General features: G+C 40.3%; 1 protein-coding gene across 1 annotated transcript in view; it reads right to left on the bottom strand.

Annotated features, from left to right (window-relative positions):
* Positions 1-21,056, bottom strand: part of LOC311523644 (uncharacterized protein) — a 40,771-nt gene that overhangs the window by 11,598 nt on the left and 8,117 nt on the right. Inside the window, exons 2-5 of the mRNA XM_084633840.1 lie at positions 5,453-5,636; positions 3,181-3,223; positions 2,104-2,254; positions 1,157-1,539 (exon numbers count right to left, since the gene is read on the bottom strand). Coding sequence (XP_084489966.1) covers positions 1,157-1,539; positions 2,104-2,254; positions 3,181-3,223; positions 5,453-5,636 — 761 coding nt within the window. The remainder of the gene's footprint in view (positions 1-1,156; positions 1,540-2,103; positions 2,255-3,180; positions 3,224-5,452; positions 5,637-21,056) is intronic.

Below are 21,056 nucleotides of genomic sequence, written 5' to 3'. Positions count from 1 at the left end.
ATAAGTAAATGTGTGTTTTGTCATTTGATAGAAGTGCATTACTGAGTGTTTATATTTCATTAAAACCTCTCTTAGCATTATAGTAGTTTTTTTTTAAAAAAGTTAATACATTGACTTTTAATAGCATACTATATTACTCTTCATTTTTTTCCATTTTTGACTATATTTTTGTATAGTTGTATGAAAGGGTTTCAGTGATGTGGTCCCTGGGCCAATGTACTCGTCCTCATGTGGCCCTCGTGGTGATTTGAGTTTGAGATCCCTGATTTAAGTGATTGGGGATTCTTCCATTGACTGATGGCACATAAGTCCACATACTAGTAATCTATGCATTTAGCAGAGAAAAGGCAAGTCTCAAGTCTTGCTATTAGTTTTAAGCCATATTTGGGAAAGATTCCTTTCCAGGCTATTTTACAGGCAATTTTACAAGAGGAGGTTTAATGTGCTCATCCAGACTGGCTATTATGAACCTTGTTTGATCTTTTTGGTCAATTTGAGTGTTACTTTTAGTAGCAGAACTCTACAGATGAAGTGACAGTTCACTACTTAACTACCCTGACTGTTCTCTAATAAGAGACTGTGTCCCACTGAGCATCAAGCAGTTCTTTGATAATACATTGATTTATTTATAAAGTGAAAATGGAGTTATTTGAAAGAAACATATTAGTTGTTTAAAAGGTATCTTAGAAATAGAAAGTTAAACACATTAATTTATTGCTTATTTGCCATTGCATTAACTCATGTTTTGGAGAGTCACTGCTTTCTTTACTCTAAGGTAAGTTACAGCACCTTGGATGCAAGTTCCACTTAGATGCAAAGTTTGGGGAAGTGACCCATCCAAGCTTAGGGTGGCATTTTACTTTGAAGAAGTTGTTTATTCTCAGTTTTCACATTCTTGTTGTCTATATCTTGACAATAAGATGACTTTTTTAAAAAGGGTTTCTAGAGTTACATTTACATTGTACCGTAGTCAGCTTCTTAGCTGCAGCACAACTGTGCTATAGGAACACAGGCCTACACCAAGTCTTAAATTGCACCCTTAGATTCCACACTCTCCTTTGCTCCAGTTGTGATGTATTGGTATTAGTTACACTTAGCTTTTCTTATATGCTCACTAGTATCAATTAATAGTGGTTAAAAAAAATATAATACTTGCCGATTTCAGCTGGATTCCCTTTCTGATCTGACCCATTAAATCATTTGGATGCAAAGTAGTTGGGGTCTTTTCAGTCTTTATTTTATGCAGCTGTTGTCCTCTCAGTCTGAGGGTCTGTTTATGTAGACCCGTTGGTGATGCCCTTTTAGAAGGGGACCGAGGAGATGGCATTGGAGGTGCTGGTGCAATGACAACTGAAGGGACATTCCATGGAGGTAACAGCACTTTTGACGTAGAGGGAGGGGCTAGTAGAATTGCTTTGAGTCCATCATCTGCTCTCAGAATTGGGGAGTTTAGTTCAATACTAGGACTGATGGTTGAACTTCGCTCTGAAGATGATGTAGAATGAAGTAGAGGAGGAGAACTGGATCTTGAAGATGTGGCTGTAGAAAAATGAAGTTATACATTAAACCCAAGAGCGTATCGGTCTCAGATTTGATTTCCTACCCAATCAACCTCAGCAACCCTTTGTTAGGCACAGGTTTTCGCTCATCAGAAATCTTAAAGAAGCAGAATTCCGAGGCACTTATCCCATATTATGTTGTACGATACAAGGGGGTAGGGATGAGGCAGTATACAGCCCTAGAGAAAGGGTCAGATATCTAGCTGTTAATACTCTTAATATAGCTAGCCTACTAAGTGTGCCCAGAGCAAAACCTCAAGATGTGAACACCCCTGTATTTTAGGAAAGCTCAAATCCAATCTTTGAGGCTTGCATTGCCCTTACCCCCTGCACACTATCAATATGCCTCTAAACAGATTCTCTATTAAATATGGAAGGAACCTTCAGTTACATCAGCCTTATCTATGAAGTCATGTTTTACTTGCTTTTGTAACAAGGCAAGCTTGTAGAGTCTACTTCAATCCAGTGTATTACTGTAATGAGGTGAATGCTAAAATACCGGGCAAAGTGGTATCTTACTTAATTTGCACTAATGAATTAGTACCTCTCATCTGGACCTCTTTCCGTACAGCTTCTATTCCTCCTTTCCTCTCAATTGTTTTAAAGATCTTTTCAGAGGTTCTCTTGTTTTTTAGATGATCCTCTGTTACACCAACCTGAATAGCTACCTTCTTCAGATCTGAATCCAAGATAGTCTACAAGATGATCAGTAAGAGTACAAGATGATCAGTAAGAGTCAAGTTTAGTTCTCTGCTGTCACATGACTAGCTTATCCCAGATCTTTTCCCACCCATTGACCTTAAACAGTGCAAGACTAATGCATTTGTGTTTCCTTTCCTGAGGTTGCATGGGAAGGAGGATAATGAGAAGATTTCAGCAACACTAATGGAGACAAGCTATCAGTTTCTTTAGATTCCAGAAGATTTCTTAAAATTTAAGCCAATTAAGAAAAAAAGTTGGGGAACTAACCAGTAAAAAAACCTAGCTTTTCGAACAGAGTATTCCCATTAGTCTCCAGATTACACAATGCAATACAAGTTTGTGAAAGCCTTCACTAAATGAAATCTGTTTACATTCCACTATCTTACTTTAAGATGATTAATAAGTGTAGCTCTATGCTGAAGTGACTTCGTGTTTCTTGTTAGCTCCTTGGAGGGAGTTCAACTACTTTATCCTATAAAAAGTTCAAGTGACTATTCAGTCTTGGAGAGACCTTAAATAAAAACCATGAGAAATAAACTTTTTGAAGTGTTATTTATTAGATCTACTGTTTCCTCTACTCTTAGGATATGTTGCTAAGAAGAGTCTTAAGTTTAAAGCTCTTATCTACCCAATTTTAAGTGGATTGGCTTTCTTTAACAATATACCCTCATTATTCCATTTTGGCCACTCTTCAGCAAGACAGAAGAGGCCTTTCCTTTTCATTTTCCCCCACGCCTTTCCTTACAGGTGTTGAAGAAAGTTTCATACAAGTTTTAACTCAAGGAATGCCAAGTTGTAATCCAGTGCAATTTTTAGCTCATGATCACAATATTGAACAGAAGTTAGAGATTCTAAAATTGTTCCACACAAGCAGAAGCATTATCAGTTTAGTTTGATAGTTGTATTGGTAAATACTTACAGTAAATCCAGTTAGTGGATTCCATCCCACATGGCCCAAGTGCCTAGGGAGAAAATATTTGTTCATTTGAACACCACACACTGCAGACATAGGATTCAGGATTAGTAACAGTTGTAAGTAAATCAATCGAGTCACCACTGTATACCTTATGAGACATATTGAAAATATACTAGAAGTCAGTTTCACTCAAATTCTAGAATGTCAAGGGTAATAGTTGTATATGAAGTGATCATGGAAACTCCACCACATGGCCCATGCATAGAAAATAAGAGCCCTTATCATAGGATTACATATGTGGTCTCAGGAATAACCGAAGCAGCAGTTTAGATTGTGTGTGTGTATATATCCCCATTCTGTCTACTATACTTTTAGTATCAACATTTGTTTCAGAGTCTAGCAAGTCTTTTTTTTTTATTATTAAAGTAAGTGGATTCATTTTAACATTATGGAGGGACTTGCAGAGTAACATTCACAAGTGATGATACATTACAATTGTCCTAGAAAGAGCCACAGAATATTAAGTCCTTCTGTGCTAACTATAGAAGCTGCCACAGCTAACAGTCTCTTTATTAAACTCCTTCCATCTTTACAAGAGAAATCAAGACGAAGATGACTAATCTATGAAAATGGCAGATTTCTAGTCTTTCCCCCCCCCCCCCAAGTCTCTAAACATAGTGTCAGGCAACAAAGAACAATTCAGATGTGTTAGAAGCTTTTGGGTCTCTTTAGTTGCGTCTCTTTATTTGACTAGCTGTAACTAAGAAATGTCCTCTTTAATCATCTGGCCAAGAGAAAACTGACACTACTCACTTTGTTCTCTTTCCTCATGCTTTCCATTGTAGAAGCCTTCTACAGCATGATTCATCCAAAATCCTTGGACAAACAGCCTAGTCCTTCATGTGCCATGGTATTTGCTCATTCTGGTATTCAATACTATGCAAAGCCAGTACTTCCAAACTGTTGCAACTTTAGAGACAGCACATATACCACCAATAATGATTCAAAACAGCCACAGTAACTTCAGCCCTGTTCTCCCTCTCAGACCAAGGTGGGGTTTAACAGCAGTTATCTAGGACCTATGAAATCTAGCTCAAGTAAGTAATTCTCCTTTAGAAGAAACAGATGCTCAGTATCTCCCAAGTCAGTACTGGCCCTATAGGGGTTCTCTTTAGTAAGCCAGGGAAGGACTTAAAGGGCTCAAGAACTCTACAGTAACACAACTGTATCACTTCTTAACTGGTATTTAGGGAATTATCTGACAAATCAGAAGTAAATAGAAACAGACATGTTATTTGCTATCCACCATTTGAAGTAAAGCCAACAAAAGTTTGAGGATGAAAGAAAGACTGATGTATGGCTGTTGAAATTATGGTAATTTATTTTCTACAGGTGGCAAGACAAGCTTGACCAAATTCATATATCCCTGTAACTTTGGCTTCTCCCCTACCTAATACATCTGTAGCTTCAGACATGTACAAGAAGAAAAAAGGTTAACAAGGGTTTAAGCATATTCCCTAAGAGTAAGAGCTTTGTATTATAGGCTACATTTGATCTTCCAGTTAACTGTCCCACTTTGCCTTCTATTGAGAAAATGATATTACTTCAAGTCCGATCAGAACTAATTCTGAGTGAAAATTTTCAAGAGCAACTATAGATTTTGGATGCCCAACCTGATAAGCCATAAAGGGGCCCAATTCTCAGATGGTCCACCTCTTGGAAAATTGTGACCCAGGAGTCCTAAATTCTATTCCCACCTCTGCCACACTCATTGTGTGTCTTTACATCGTGACTCCATGCAGCAATTTGCCATCTGTACAATGTGTACATTATTTACTTAACAGCGCTTTCATAAACACCCATAACAACAGTCTGAGGCACTCTGTAAGGGCCAAGTATTTTACCTGAAAAGCTGTTGTTCACTGTTATGCAGAGATTGCTTGTGTTTCAGTTGACGTAGACATTGGGTGTTAGTAAGTACAATGCCCACTTATATACTGGCAGCCAGCTTAAAGTACCTGAAAATTTGGAAGTCAAGTTCCTAGATCTTCCCTAGGATACAATAAGGCTAGTACTGAGTAAAAAAAAGCAATTTTGGATATTTATTAACAATGCAGAAAACGTTGCAAAACAACTGCTAGACTTGTTAAATAACTTTTTGATGCCTAAACAATTTGCAAGTTAGATACATATTTTTGTCACACTGGATACTACACTGACCAACATAAGCAAACTTAGTATTTCATCTACAAATAAGAGATCTTTCCTCACTTACTTGAAGTTGCTTGGATAACTAATGTCATCTTTATTTATTTTGTTTCTTTTGGGTTTTCCTTTCCATTTAATCCTCTCTTTTGTTGTTTGAGAAACACAAGATGGAGGCGGTGAAATTCCAGGATCAGGAGAAGTTAGACTTGTCTGAGGCACAGGTAATGGTGAAGGCATCTCGAACACAGGCACTGAAACAATGGAAGAAAAGTTAGTGGATGTGTTTGTATAGAATAAGTATTTGCCTCTTGTAATTTCAAGAGGACTTTTTATTAATTTTAAAAATCCCTGCTAAATCTGTTTAAGGAATGATTATATCCGTGACACATTGTGAGCATATTACCCAGTGTAGGCTTACTAATATTAATTAGCAGGTTAAAGACTACTTCCAAGTTTGAAATAACAGGATTATCTGTGTTGAATTTTCAACTTTTCCCTTCTACATACTCCTTGAGGTATAAGTTTGAGAAGTATAATCATTAATACAATTAATTCTCAGTTGCCCAGTTCAAGGCAGGGACACCACCTTCATTTTGATGGTGGCAAAGGTCTCCTTTCAACAGAATTACACAATTTTCAGTATTTGAAAAGTTTAAAAAAACCTCAAGATTAACCAGTTACTAATAATAATAATAGCCAACTATATTTTTGATTTATAGTAGTTTACTATACATCTAATAATAGAAGAGAATTCACACATACAAGAAGTCTAGTACTGTTCCCCTCCCTGTTAAAGGTTTTGTTTTTATAGAGCACCTCCCCTTTCTTAACATAAACTCAGTTTAAATACAACACAGTTGTTAGAGACAGCAACTAACTACTCAACAAAAAAAAGACTGCTAGTAGTTCTTAACCATATGTTTCTCTCTACAGCACAAAATAAAGTATTGACTGTAGACTCAGTAATGAATACTAGTTTCAAAATATATGTTCTCCTTATTATTAATTATCATAGTTAAGAACACAGAATGAGCAATTATGTTTTTTAATTACCCAAAAAAGCAACAGTTCTTAAAAATGCCATGTTCACAAAACCAAATCCACACTAATAGTCTCTAAAACCCTTATTTTCCTTATTATTACTTTTCTATATGACTAACATACTTTATTATCCAATTTTCATTATATAGAAAAATCTAAACAAGATAATCTGTCAATTTCCTGTAATAACCAATTTCTGTCCATTGTTAAGCAATTTTGCAATCACTTACACATGTACTTAACTTTAAGATGTGAAGAGTTCACAGAAGTCAAAGGGATTACTCACATGCTTAAAGTTGAGCATCTGCATAAGTGTTTGCAGGACTGAAGCCGTAGTGTATCCCATACTGGAGTGAAGAATAAAAAACACCTTTGAAATGAGGTTAACTAATATGCGCAGTTGGTGCAAACTACATATGCACAAGTGGTTTCCATTTAGAGAATCAGTAAATTAGTGTGCCAGAAAGTATTAGAACAAAATATTTGTTCTCTGGGACTTACGACATAATAACCAGTATACTCTGACTTTCAATCACACTTTTAGAACCTAATCTAAAAGTACTATAGTATTCTACTGTAAGGGTCTATGCTTAACTTTACGGATATAAATAGGCCTATTGACATGCATAAATATTATAGAGATGTGCTGGATATCACACATATCTCCAAGTATGTAGATGTCAACTAGTGGCAGGTATGGTGAGTATGCCAGGGCTCACCAGATGATATATCGACTGGTTCAGATTGCAAGTAGTGTCTGAAGCTTCATATCAGTTACATATGGATCACATGTTTGCCTTCTTAGCAATTATTGTTATTATTTATTTTACAGAGGGCCATTTCCATGTACCATGGCACATTAGAACAAGAACATTCAAAAACCACCCTGAACAACCCAAACTAAGACACAGTCCTGAAAACTCTTCCAAGAGTAATCCCAATGAAGTCAATGGAAGGACACACACATGCATAAATGTTTGGAAGATCAGGGCCCAAATGTTCAAAAAAGGACACTGATTTTGTGATCCTCAGTTTATGGGTGCCCAACATGAGACAGATTGTGCCTGAGAACCTGTAGCTTCCTTTGACTTCAATATATAAATGTCTAATCACATATACATTTGTATGTGGCTGAGTGGCTGCAGGAAGCATTTACAACAGTTCAGAGATCAAAGTAAAGACAAGATCTAAACTGTGAAAGTACTCAAATAAGTAGTTTAGTAAATAATTAAAACAATAGAGAGAAAAAGATCTCTTTATTTGTATAGGAGGAATACAAAACAAGTAAGTTCCTGATTCTACAAACACTTAAATACAAACACAGGATTAACTTTAAGCATGAGACCAAGTTCTTTGTGCAAATAAATTACAAAAAATCCAGTATCTTTATTTACAACTTCTCATACAAAAAGCCATTGAGTATGATGGATAACATGGTTCTTTTTGTTTTAACCCTTTGTGATGACCCTGTAGCAGAGTGTATATACTCTGTACCTAACAAGGAGAAGAAAAAGTTACAGTGCTTTTCTAGAAAAACCTTTGTTAACACTGCAAAGGGAGTGTGGGAACTGTCAGGCATAGAATGAGAGGCTCACAGCTGGGCCTCATTAGGAAATAAAGCCTTATAAAAGGAAGTGTTTAAGCCCTTTGAATCTTTTGGCTTCAACAAGGTCTTAAGTTCTATTTGCTAAAACTATTGTTATATAGAAAACTTATAACTGATTTTTGTAACAGGTAAGAAACTCTGTATTTGCTCTACATTAATAACTTAATATGTTTGCTTTGTATTCATTTTTCTATATAATCCAGTATAAATTCCTATTTTAAATTTCTCTGTTTTGAGAGGTTTCAGAGTAGCAGCCATGTTATTCTGTATCTGGAAAAGGAGGACTTGTGGCACCTTAGAGACTAACAAATTTATTTGAGCATAAGCTTTTGTGAGCTACAGCTCACTTCATCGAATAAATTTGTTAGTCTCTAAGGTGCCACAAGTCCTCCTTTTCTGTTTTGAGAGAACCTTGAAATTGCCCCTCTCCCACCCCCAATGCCTGCTAAGATTTTTATGAGCCTCAGTATGTCATGGCTGTCCAGGTGTGTATAGAAGATCAAAGGGACTTGTTTCTAACAGTATACAGAAAGATAGGTCTTCAAACAGCACTTTAGCACTACTATGAAATAACAGCATTGTATGTTATGCCTGAGAATCCAAAGGGTATGTTGCAAACTCCACCCTATAAATGATTCTGTTTCAGCGCTGTTGGTTGTGTATAATTTATGAAATGCTATATCTTTTAAAAGTACTTAAAATGTATGCAGTACATAATTTAGACCAGGTGTGGGCAAACTTTTTGGCCCGAGGGCCACATCTGGGTTGGGAAATTACTTGTAGGGCTGGGGCAGGGGGCAGGGTGTGTGTGTGGGGGGGTGCGGTGTGCAGGAAGGGGCTCAGGGCAAGGGGTTGGGGCAAAGGAGGGATGCGGGGTATATGAGGGGGCTCAGGGAAGTAGGTTAGGGTGCAGGAGTGGTGCAGGATGGGGCTTAGGGCAGGGGGTTGAGGTGCAGGAGGGGTGTGGGATGCAGGAGGGGTGTGGGATGGGGAGTTGGGGTGCAGCGTGGGGCAGGGGGCTAAGGGGGTTGGGGTGCATGGGGGTACGGGGTGCAGCAGGGGGCTCAGGGCAGTGGGTTGGGGGGCAGGAGTGGTGCGAGGTACAGGCAGGGGGTTTAGGGCAGGGAGTTGTGGGCTGGGGTGCAGGAGGGGTTCATGTTCTGGCCCAGCGCCGCTTACCTACAGTAGCTCCAGGGTGACAGCAGCACGCACCGGGGCCAGGGCAAGCTCCCTGCCAGCCCCGGGCCGAGCTGGGAAGCGGCTGGCACCATATTCCTGCGGCCCCTGGGGGTGCGGGCTGCAGAGGGCTCCATGTGTTTCCCTTGCTTGTGGGTACCCCCCCCCCAAAGCTCCCATTGGCCGCTGTACCCCGTTCCTGGCCAATGGGAGCTTTGGGGGAGATACCCACAAGCAAGAGCAGTGTGTGGCGCTCTCTGCTCCCACACCCCAAGGGGCTACAGGGACATGGTGTGGCTGCTGCGCAGAGCCTGCAGCGGTGGCAATCCCACGGGCCGGATCCAAAGCCCCGAGTGGCCGGATCCAGCCTGCGGGCCGTAGTTTGCCCTCCCCTGATTTAGACTAAGGTATTCTAATGCACTAATCTATCAAGGATCTAGTTGTAATGTAAACAAATGTATGAAGTATGAATATTGCTTCCAAAGACCACATTCTTTATCTTCAGGCTTTAACTGTTTTCTTTAGTGGTAAGTTCTCACTCTGTTTCCTTGATGCTTGCTGTTGAAAATTATGAAACCGTTTATGGAAGTCTTGTGTAATGGCTTATATGTTGTACTACATTTTCCCAGTGCTAAGATTCATGCTACAGCTGATCATCTTTAACAGAGATGTTGTGGTTTCTCTTAGGACAGAGGCTTCTATCAGTCTCCTGGACTGACAGTAAAAGAATGTGGAAAACAATCTTTCAGTATTAATCTGCATATTAGTAGGTTGGCTTAATAGAATCTCTCAATCATCTCATGTGATGTATATTGGAGAGAGCAAAAATTAATGTACCTTTATATTCCAATGTACTACACTTAACAGGTAACATATTATCCCATGTCTCTATTCTGTATATCATGTATAATTCCTTAAGTCTATTAACTATGTAAACTGTGTAGTGATACATGTATATGAAAAAAGCTTAAAGTTTATTCTCAGAATGTTTTGTCTTCAAGATGTAACGAAAATTGCTGTGAAATAAATACACATAGACTAATCTTCCAGATAGGGAAACTGAGGCAGAGAAGTGAGTGGTTTATCCATGGCCAAAGAGACTCATCTAAACCAAGATGAAAATGCAGGATTTCTGGACTAATTCTAGTGGACAGACAATTGCTTCACATCTAGATTACTATTACTATTGCAAGATTTAATTCTTTGTTCGTGATTTTTCTTAGCCTCAGCAATGTTTGTGACTAATTTAAAATAGTTCATCACACTGACTTGGGATATGAAAAATCCTGTATTAAGTAAGTTTGAAAATGTCAACACCACGCTAGTTTGTTTTGAGATCAGACAGTACAAAAGTGAATGAAAAGAAAATTATGTAGATAATCTAAGCACAAAACATTAGCCTTGTCTCAGTGTTTTACATACAAATAAATTGGTTAGTCTCTAAGGTGCCACAAGTACTCCTTTTCTTTTTGCGAATACAAACTAACACGGCTGTTACTCTGAAACCTGTTTTACATACAGTTGTCTCAACAATTTCTCTGTCAGAAGTATATCTGATCAATCTCCTAATATTGGAGAAATGAATAATTTTGAGTCCTAAATAGACACTGTCTGGTCAGCATGCCTAAAATTGTCTTAGTATGACATAGATTCTATCAAAGCTTTACCTTGAAAAGTTCTTCATTTAGTAGCTCATAAAGAGGAAACATTGTTCACTCAAAAAAAAAAAATCTGAGAACCATATGACTGTCAGACAATGCATATGCCCTAGTTTTTTATTATATTTCACAGTAAGTCAAAATCTCTGGGGTTTGGGGTTTAATTTTGTTTTTCTGAGCAGCAACATCTGTTTTTTTGTTCTGTCCCCCCTCCCCTCCCCAAAAAATAATACATGAATCTGTACATCCATATGGGATTACTGTCAAGGAAGGTCAATTCTTGGGCCTACCATCCTTGACCGAGTCTACATGGAAATCCTGCTTCTCCCCAGTTGATAGAAACTTATAGCCCTCATTTGGATAGTATTAAGGTCTGCACATCCCAGGGCTGATAGATACACATTAGCCCATCCCTCATGTGATTGTATGTCAAGTATAGCTTTTAGCGACTGTAAGGGTCACATTCTGCTCATTAGCCTATGCAATCCCATTGACCCCAGTGAGGGCTGAAGATATACTATCAAAAAGGGTTATGATAAAGGGTTGTGATTCTAGATTGATTTAATGTGAATTTTTCTTTTTACATTAACCCGAGAAGATTTTCTAGAGTGGCACATAATCTTAAATCTGTATTGGTATAATGATGTGGTGCTTACAGTAATCTTGAAGGAGTCAAAGTGAGACTACTGCATGAATGACTGACACTATCTTTATTTAATCTATGGTATCATGTAACAATGACTGACTTGGGTACTAGAATTTGTCTGAATTTCTTATTCTAACAGTCAGCAGAGTACATCTTAAAGCTAGCATTCACCTGGGAGTATTAGCAAAATAGGTGTATGGCTACATTTCACTACTTGAAATGCATGTTTGTTTTTTAAACTGACCTAAAATACAGCAGTACAAAACCACCATGAATATTGGAAAACTGGCCATGGTAATCCCATTTCTAACTGTTGTGACTGGAAATCCATTTGTGACAGGTTCAGTCACAGAGACCCCCTTGGGACTGTCACCTGATGTGTTGGAATAACAGTTTTCCCTTCCAGCTTGGGACTCCAGAAACCTGCCTGGTTGAGCCAGATCCGCTAGGCTGCTGCAACACAGACCCAGGTCTGGTCCATGGCCCCAAAACTGAAGACTTTAACCAAAAACTGCTCAACAGGTCACCTATCTCCAGCACCCAGACACCCCGCTCCCAGTGGGATCCAACCCCCATATAAGTCCATTTTACTCTGCATAAAGCTTATACAGGAGAAACTCCTAAATTGTTCAACCTCTATATCACTGATAAAAAGAGAGATGCACAGCTGTTTACTCCCCCAACTATTAATCACTTACTCTAGGTTCATTAATAAGTGATTTTATTAAGAATAAAAAGTAAGATTTAAGTGGTTTCAAGTAAGAACAAACACAATAAATCACCAAGCAAAATAAAGGAAGAACACTTAAGTCTAAGCCTAATACATTAAGAAACTGATTACAGGTAACATCTCTCCCTCAGATGTTCCAATAAGCTTCTTTCACAAACTAAACTCAGTCTTAGTCTGGGCCCAATCCTTTCCCATGGTTCAGTCCTTGTTAGCAGATATCTTAGGAGGGTTTTTCTCATGACTGGCAGCCCATGAGTGGTAGACCACTTTGTTCTGTTCCACTCCCTTTTATAGCTTTGGCCCAAACCGGGCATCTTTTGTGTCTCTGGGTCCCCACCCTGCCTTCTAAATGGAAAAGTACCAGATTTAAAATGGATTCCAGTATCATGTGACATGGTCACATGGCCTGTGAGACCCCAGCCTCCATTCTTCCTGGGCTGGCTCACACATACATAGGAAGGCTTGCAGGCAAATAAACCATTTACAACCAATTGTCCTAGTCAATAGGAGCCATCAAGATTCTAAACCACCATTAATGGCCCACACTTTGCATAGTTACAATAAGACCTCAGAGTTATACTTCATATTTCTAGCTTCAGACACAAGAATGATACATGCATACAAATAGGATGAACACAGTCGATTATAAGCTTTGTAATGATACCTTACAAGAGACCTTTTGAATAAAGCATATTCCAGTTACATTATATTCACATTCAAAGCATATTTTCATAAAGCATATGGAGTACATCACACCATTTTACACAAAAAATGGCAGTTTGAATCAGTGAAAGTCTTTGCTGCACAGATGGAGAGTTAAACCTAAAATGAAGGTTAGAGAAACTACTTTTTTATGAGGATAGAATTCCAACATCTTGATTTTGAGAAATTTCTTGTATCTAGGAGGAGAAATGTCAAACTCTGCTTCTTCAGGTAAAGAAAGTTTCATTAATGTGTTTACACATCCCAAAACTGATAGCTTTGTAAAGATATTAAAGGCCATCTTGGTGTTTTTTTTATTCATCAGAATCCAGGTTAAATTTACTTAGCTCACAAGTCTGGCAATTAGCAAAATCTTTAGTTATGAAAAGTCCTCTTGGGATGTGTGAAAAATGAAGAGCCCAGTCCTGCTCCAAATGTAGTAAATGACAATGCTCTTAATGACTTTAATGGCCGTAAGATCAAACCCCTAGTAATATGCTTTGCCCCGGTGCAGTAAAGTACAATTTACATCATCTATTTAGCCCAAGCCTGCAAAATTCTGAGTGCCCTTTGTGAAATGCCAAGGAACCCTAACTATAATGGTGAAGTCATGGAAGTTCAGGGGTCTAGGCACCTCACGGGATCAGGCTCTTATTTTGGACAGCAGATATCAATTATATGCCCAGAAAGATGTTTGACAATGTTTGGTATTTTTCCTTGATAGTCTTAAGTGGTTTCTGATAATCTAAACAGATGTTATGACTGTGTATTTTGGAAAGTGAAGTGGTAAGTGCTTGTCACACTCTTACATAGCTGTTCTGAGTTTTGTTTTTTCACACAGTCCACCTCAATCTTAATCCTCAATTCTGCATTTATCTGCCTGAATACTTCACTGTAGTGAAGGAGTCTATTCTGGTCGTTTGGAGCAGGGATATGTAGCAGCCTAGCTGGATTTGTTTTTTCCAGTTATTTAATGTTTTTTTTGTTGATCTCCCATTTTTTACCATTTTTCTATCTGGGTGGGGTTGTTTCTTTCACTGATCGGAAGTCTAATGTTGAGTCCCAGGAATTACATGAAATGAAAACATAATCCACTGTTTGGATTTTTTTGGTTTTGTTTGTTTGTTTTTTAGTCTCCAGTGTGTTGCAGTACAGAGAAAATTTGGTTGTGATGTTACCGGAAGTCCAGTGCTCACTTCTACATTGATTATAAGGGGAACTGACCCAGTTGTGCTCTGCATACCCTATTGCAGGACTTCATGTGCACATCTGTTAGCAGAGCTGTAAATAAAGGGAGTGACATAGATAAAGCTTGTACATAATATGAATATTGAGAGCAATTTTATGAACTCTGTAGGTGACTGGGTCAGGGTAAGTTACTGTATACAAAATTTCCCAAGTGACTGTATTAATATTTACATTGGGAGTAGTGGAATGTTTACTACATGTCTAATGCTTGATTTCAATGAGGGCTGTGCATAAATGTTATTGACTGACTTCCCAAATAAGAACACTCAAACACACTTGGAAGACAATGGGGCAGGCTGTTGCCTTCAAGGCTCCTGCCTCCAACCTGTGGCAAACCTTGTTCTGCTAAAGGTAGGAATTAGTAAATCAAAGGTCTGCAAACCATTTAAAAAGTGGTTTGATTATAGCAAAGGGGGTTGAGTTGCCAGGAGCTGATAGGGAGACAAGCTGACATAGCTCTGCAGAACAGACCTACCAGAGTTCCCAAGTAGAGGATAGTTACATACTTGGTAAGCTAGACATGCATATAGTCTGTTTTTTTTTAAAAATATGGCTTCTCTGAAAATGCTTTTGCAGTAAATAAATATTTGCTTTCATGAGGCTATTTGGTAACTGATTATCACTGTCATTGCCTCATAGGGAACAGAAGTGAGACCTGCTGAGGTAAATCACAGTTGATACATAGCATATTGTGAGCCAGGGCCTCATGAGAGATGATGGCTAGAGGCCTGAGACCTAGAGAGGGTGTGTTCATACTGAGAGGTTTCAGAGTAGCAGCTGTGTTAGTCTGTATCCGCAAAAAGAACAGGAGTACTTGTGGCACCTTAGAGACTAACAAATTTATTTGAGCATAAGCTTTCATGGGTTACAGCCGACTTCATCAGATGCATAGAATGGAACCTATAATAAGAAGATAGATAGATATGCATACAGAGAACATGAAAAGGTGGAAGTAGCCATACCAACTGTAAGAGACTAATTAAGCTGAGCTATTGTCAACAGGAGAAAAAAACTTTTGTAGTGATAATCAAGATGGCCCATTTAGACAGTTGACTAGAAGGTGTGAGGATACTTAACATGGGGAAATAGATTCAATAGTGTAATGACCCATACTTATACTGAGAGGGATCAGAAGTGCATTTAGCCTGGTAGCTGACACAGGGTTTCTGTGACGGTTTTGTCCTAACAGGTGTAACAGTAGAATGAGTAGGATTACACTGTAAAAGGGTTTAATGGAGTGTTGAGTGGTTTCTTCATGGTATAGAGGCCCACATGCTTGGAGTGCTTTTCTAATTTTGAACAACCCTATATCTCTTATGAGGCCCAGGTATGTATAACCGAGAATGTATTTGATTTCCATGTCTCAGGCATTCATTTAGTCTGGTGAGTTTTGTCTTTTCTTTCAAATACTGAGACTTTTGTTTGCTAGAGGGGAAAAAAAATCAATGAGCATTTAATTGTCAAGTGCAAATCCGAGGTTCGGGGCTGGTTCCAATACGGCAGGTTAACCACTGTTGATTGTGTTGAAAAAAGTTAGCTGGCCTTCCTTTCTTTCCCCTCTATTTGCATATTTATTTCTATCCTACATTTGACAGATTAGTATATGGATTTCATGTCCTGTTTTTTCCACCAATACTATTTTCTAATCATTGTAAGACTTAATACTAGGTGCCAGACTGAGTTAAATGATTCTTTGGGGTGTGAGTGAGTGGGACGGGACTACAAAGCAGGCAAATGCTACCTTGTTCAGTTTCTTCTCTGAGTATCTGTAGGATAAAGATGTTGTTTATATCTTTAAGAGGAGTCCAGTCTGACTTTAAGGGACAACTTTGTTGATCAAGCCATGTATTTTAAAAGATATTACAAAAGAATTTGCAGTTACTGTAGTTAACATAGATATCTATTAGTGTGGGTTGAGGGCTTCCGTTTTTCAGTGTGACTACCTCACAAAGTATCTGAGTTGATTTTAAAATAGGCCTTCCTAAAAGCAGTCATTGCTGTTTCAGGATTTTGTTTGATATAATATCTGGGCCACATTATTTCTTGACTTTGAGGACAGTGGTGGCCTCATGTGGGGAAAACGTGCAATGCAAAGAAATAGAAAAACTGCAGCCAGTATATGCAGACGTTTTCCGAACAAGCTCAGGGTCATGAATAGCTCAAATAAAGGGTTTCAGAGTAACAGCCGTGTTAGTGTATTCGCAAAAAGAAAAGAAGTACTTGTGGCACCTTAGAGACTAACCAATTTATTTGAGCATGAGCTTTCGTGAGCTACAGCTCACTTCATTGGATGCATGCCATGGAAACTGCAGCAGACTTTATTTATACACAGAGAATATGAAAAAATACCTCCTCCCACCCCACTGTCCTGCTGGTAATAGCTTATCTAAAGTGATCATCAGGTGGGCCATTTCCAGCACAAATCCAGGTTTTCTCACCCTCCACCCCCCCACACAAATTCACTCTCCTGCTGGTGATAGCCCATCCAAAGTGACAACTCTTTACACAATGTGCATGATAATAAAGTTGGGCCATTTCCTGCACAAATCCAGGTTCTCTCACCCCCTCACCCCCCTCCCAAAAACCACACACACAAACTCACTATCCTGCTGGTAATAGCTCATCCAAAGTGACCATTCTCCCTACAATGTGCATAATTAAGGTGGGCCATTTCCAGCACAAATCCAGGTTTTCTCACATCCCCCCCACCCCCATACACACACAAACTCACTCTCCTGCTGGTAATAGCTCATCCAAACTGACCACTCTCCAAGTTTAAATCCAAGTTAAACCAGAACATCGGGGGGGGGGGGGTAGGAAAAAACAAGAGGAAATAGGCTACCTTGCATAATGACTTAGCCACTCCCAGTCTCTATTTAAGCCTAAATTAATAGTATCCAATTTGCAAATGAATTCCAATTCAGCAGTTTCTCGCTGGAGTCTGGATTTGAAGTTTTTTTGTTTTAAGATAGCGACCTTCATGTCTGTGATTGCGTGACCAGAGAGATTGAAGTGTTCTCCGACTGGTTTATGAATGTTATAATTCTTGACATCTGATTTGTGTCCATTTATTCTTTTACGTAGAGACTGTCCAGTTTGACCAATGTACATGGCAGAGGGGCATTGCTGGCACATGATGGCATATATCACATTGGTGGATGTGCAGGTATACGAGCCTCTGATAGTGTGGCGGCTGTTATTAGGCCCTGTGATGGTTTCCCCTGAATAGATATGTGGGCACAATTGGCAACGGGCTTTGTTGCAAGGATAAGTTCCTGGGTTAGTGGTTCTGTTGTGTGGTATGTGGTTGTTGGTGAGTATTTGCTTCAGGTTGCGGGGCTGTCTGTAGGCAAGGACTGGCCTGTCTCCCAAGATTTGTGAGAGTGTTGGGTCATCCTTTAGGATAGGTTGTAGATCCTTAATAATGCATTGGAGGGGTTTTAGTTGGGGGCTGAAGGTGACGGCTAGTGGTGTTCTGTTATTTTCTTTGTTAGGCTTTCACCCTGACCACACCACACGATCCATCGTCTACAGCCAAGCTCTGCGATACAACCGCATTTGCTCCAACCCCTCAGACAGAGACAAACACCTACAAGATCTCTGTCAAGCTTCCTTACAACTACAATACCCACCTGCTGAAGTAAAGAAACAGATTGATAGAGCCAGAAGAGTTCCCAGAAGTTACCTACTACAGGACAGGCCTAACAAAGAAAATAACAGAACACCACTAGCCGTCACCTTCAGCCCCCAACTAAAACCCCTCCAACGCATTATTAAGGATCTACAACCTATTTGTGCAGGAAATGGCCCAACTTTATTATCATGCACATTGTGTAAAGAGTTGTCACTTTGGATGGGCTATCACCAGCAGGAGAGTGAATTTGTGTGGGGGGGTGGAGGGTGAGAAAACCTGGATTTGTGCTGGAAATGGCCCACCTGATGATCACTTTAGATAAGCTATTACCAGCAGGACAGTGGGGTGGGAGGAGGTATTTTTTCATATTCTCTGTGTATAAATAAAGTCTGCTGCAGTTTCCACGGCATGCATCCGATGAAGTGAGCTGTAGCTCATGAAAGCTCATGCTCAAATAAATTGGTTAGTCTCTAAGGTGCCACAAGTACTCCTTTTCAAATAAAGGGGACTCTAATGCTCAACAAAGGGGAAGGGAACTTATGGAAATGGCTGTCAGTTGTCAAGTTCAATGAATAATACACACTCTCCCCAAATCTTTCATGATTTCAAAAATCCAGGCATATAAACTTCTCCTTGTGACCTGTTAAACTTTTAACCTTACCTCTGGCCTTACTCATTGCTGTGCATCACTGAGCACTAAACAATTATCAACAGTGAAGTGAAACATAGCCCTGGTCTACACTACAAGTTTAGGTCGACTTCAGCAGCATTAGATCAATTTAACCCTGCACCCATCCACACGACGAAGCCATTTTTGTCGACTTAAAGGGCTCTTAAAATCGATTTCTGTACTCTTCCCCAGCGAGGGGAGTAGCATTAAAATTGACCTCGCTGTGTCGAATTTGGGGTAGTGTGGATGCAATTCGATGGTATTGGCCTCCAGGAGCTATCCCAGAGTGCTCCATTGTGACTGCTCGGGACAGCACTTTCAACTTAGATGCACTAGCCAGGTACACAGGAAAAGCACTGGGAACTTTTGAATTTCGTTTCCTGTTTGGCCAGCGTGGCAAGCTCATCAGCAGAGGTGACCATGCAGTCCCAGAATTGCAAAAGAGCTCCAGCATGGACTGAATGGGAGACACTGGATCTGATCGCTGTATGGGGAGATGAATCCGTGCTATCAGAACTCCGTTCCAATAGATGAAATGCCAAAATATTTGAAAAAGTCTCCAAGGGCATAATGGACAGAGGCTATAACAGGGACCTGCAGCAGTGTTGCATGAAAATTAAGGAGCTCAGGGAAGCCTACCAAAGAGGCAAACAGCCACTCTGGGTCAGAGCCCCAGACATGCCGCTTCTATGATGAGCTGCATACAATTCTAGGGGGTGACCCTACCACTACCCCACCCCTGTCCGTGGACACCTGCAAGGGGGGAGTCTCACGCAACAGGGATGAGGATTTTGGGAACGAGGAAGATGAGGAGGAGGAGGATAGTGCACAACAGGCAAGCAGAGAAACTGTTCTCCCCGACAGCCAGGAACTGTATCACCCTGGAGCCAATACTCTCTCAAGGTGGGCTCCCGGACCATGAAGCCGGAGATGGCATCTCTGGTGAGTGTACCTTTGTAAATATAATACACGGTTTAAAAGCAAGCATGTTTAATGATTGATTTTCCCTGAAGACTTGGGATGCATTTGCAGCCACTACAGCTACTGGAAAAGTCTGTTAACGCATCTGGGGATGGAGCGGAAATCCTCCAGGGACATCTCATTGAAGCTCTCCTGGAGGTATTCCCAAAGCCTTTGCAAAAGGTTTCTGGGGAGGGCAGCCTTATTCCATTCTCCATGGCAGGACACTTTACCATGCCAGGCCAGTAGCACGTAGTCTGGAGTCCTTGCATAACAAAGAATGGCAGCATATGGTCCTGGTGTTTGCTGGCATTCAAGCAACATTTGTTCTTTATCTCTCTGTGTTATCCTCAGGAGAGTGATTTCATTCATGGCCACCTGGTTGAAATAGGGGACTTTTATTAAGGGGACATTCAGAGGTGGCCGTCCCTGCTGGGCTGTTTGCCTGTGGCTGAACAGAAATCTTCCCTGCTATTAGCCACGCGGTGGGGGGAAGGGGTGAAGCGATCATCCCAGAGAATTGGGTGTGTGTGTGTGTATGGGGGGGGAGGGAAGGGTTAGTTGGGTTTGTGCTGCACATTAACCCGAAAACCGCAGCCCCTCCTTTTAAATTGCCAACCCATTTTAAAGGCCCAACCCAATGGCTGTTTGGTATGGGAAATGAGGGCGCTGCTGTTTGAAACCATTCCCACATGTTATGAAGGTTAAAGAAGCCAAAAGACTGTGGCTTACCATTGCTGTTTGCAAGTCAAATTCTGTTGCCCGCTGGCCCTACGTGTGTGATCTCTCACCAAACCGGCAGACCCTCAATGTAAGAGGCAAAATGCAACCTTGTACCGAATGCACATGTGCTATGTAATGGTAACAGCAAGATTCACCCTGAAAGTCTACCCATTGTTCTCTAAAATGTGTCTTTTTAACTACTACTCTCCCTTTTTTTTCCTCCCGCAGCTGCAAATGTTTCAACGCTCACACTATAATCTCCTTACCAGAGGCTAGCGAAGATTAGAAAGCGAAAAAAACGCACTCGCAATGAAATGTTCTCTGAGCTCATGCAGTCCTCCCACACTGAAAGCCCAGCAGAATGTGTGGAGGAAGACCATGTTAGAGTCCAGGAAAGCACAATATGAACACGAGGACAGGTGGCAGGTTGAAGATGATAGGTGGCGTCAGCTTGCTGACAGAAGGCAGGAGTCAATGCTGAGGCTACTGGAGGATCAAATTGATATGCTACGGCGTATGGTAGAGGTGCAGGAAAGGCAGCGGGAGCACGGACCGTCGCTACAGCCCCTGTGTAACCAACCGCCCTCCTCCCCAAGTTCCATAGTCTCCTCACCCAGACGCCCAACAACACAGTCCTCTGGGCACCCAAGCACTCCACCCCAGAGGACTGCCCAAGCCACAGAAAGCTGGCATTCAATAAATTTTGAAATGCAGTGTGGCCTTGTCCTTCCCTCCTCCTCCACTCCTCCTGGGCTACCTTGGCAGTTATCCCCCTATTTGTGTGATGAATTAATAAAGAATGCATGAATTTGAAGCAACAATTACTTTATTGCCTCTGCAAGCGGCGATCAAAGGGGGGAGGGGAAGGTGGTTAGCT

This window comes from Lepidochelys olivacea, assembly GCF_965140295.1.
Source record: "Lepidochelys olivacea isolate rLepOli2 genome assembly, chromosome: 7".
NCBI classification, from domain to species: domain Eukaryota; kingdom Metazoa; phylum Chordata; order Testudines; family Cheloniidae; genus Lepidochelys; species Lepidochelys olivacea.
Note: the sequence above shows the minus strand (reverse complement) of the source record. Positions and strands in the feature narration are given on the sequence as shown.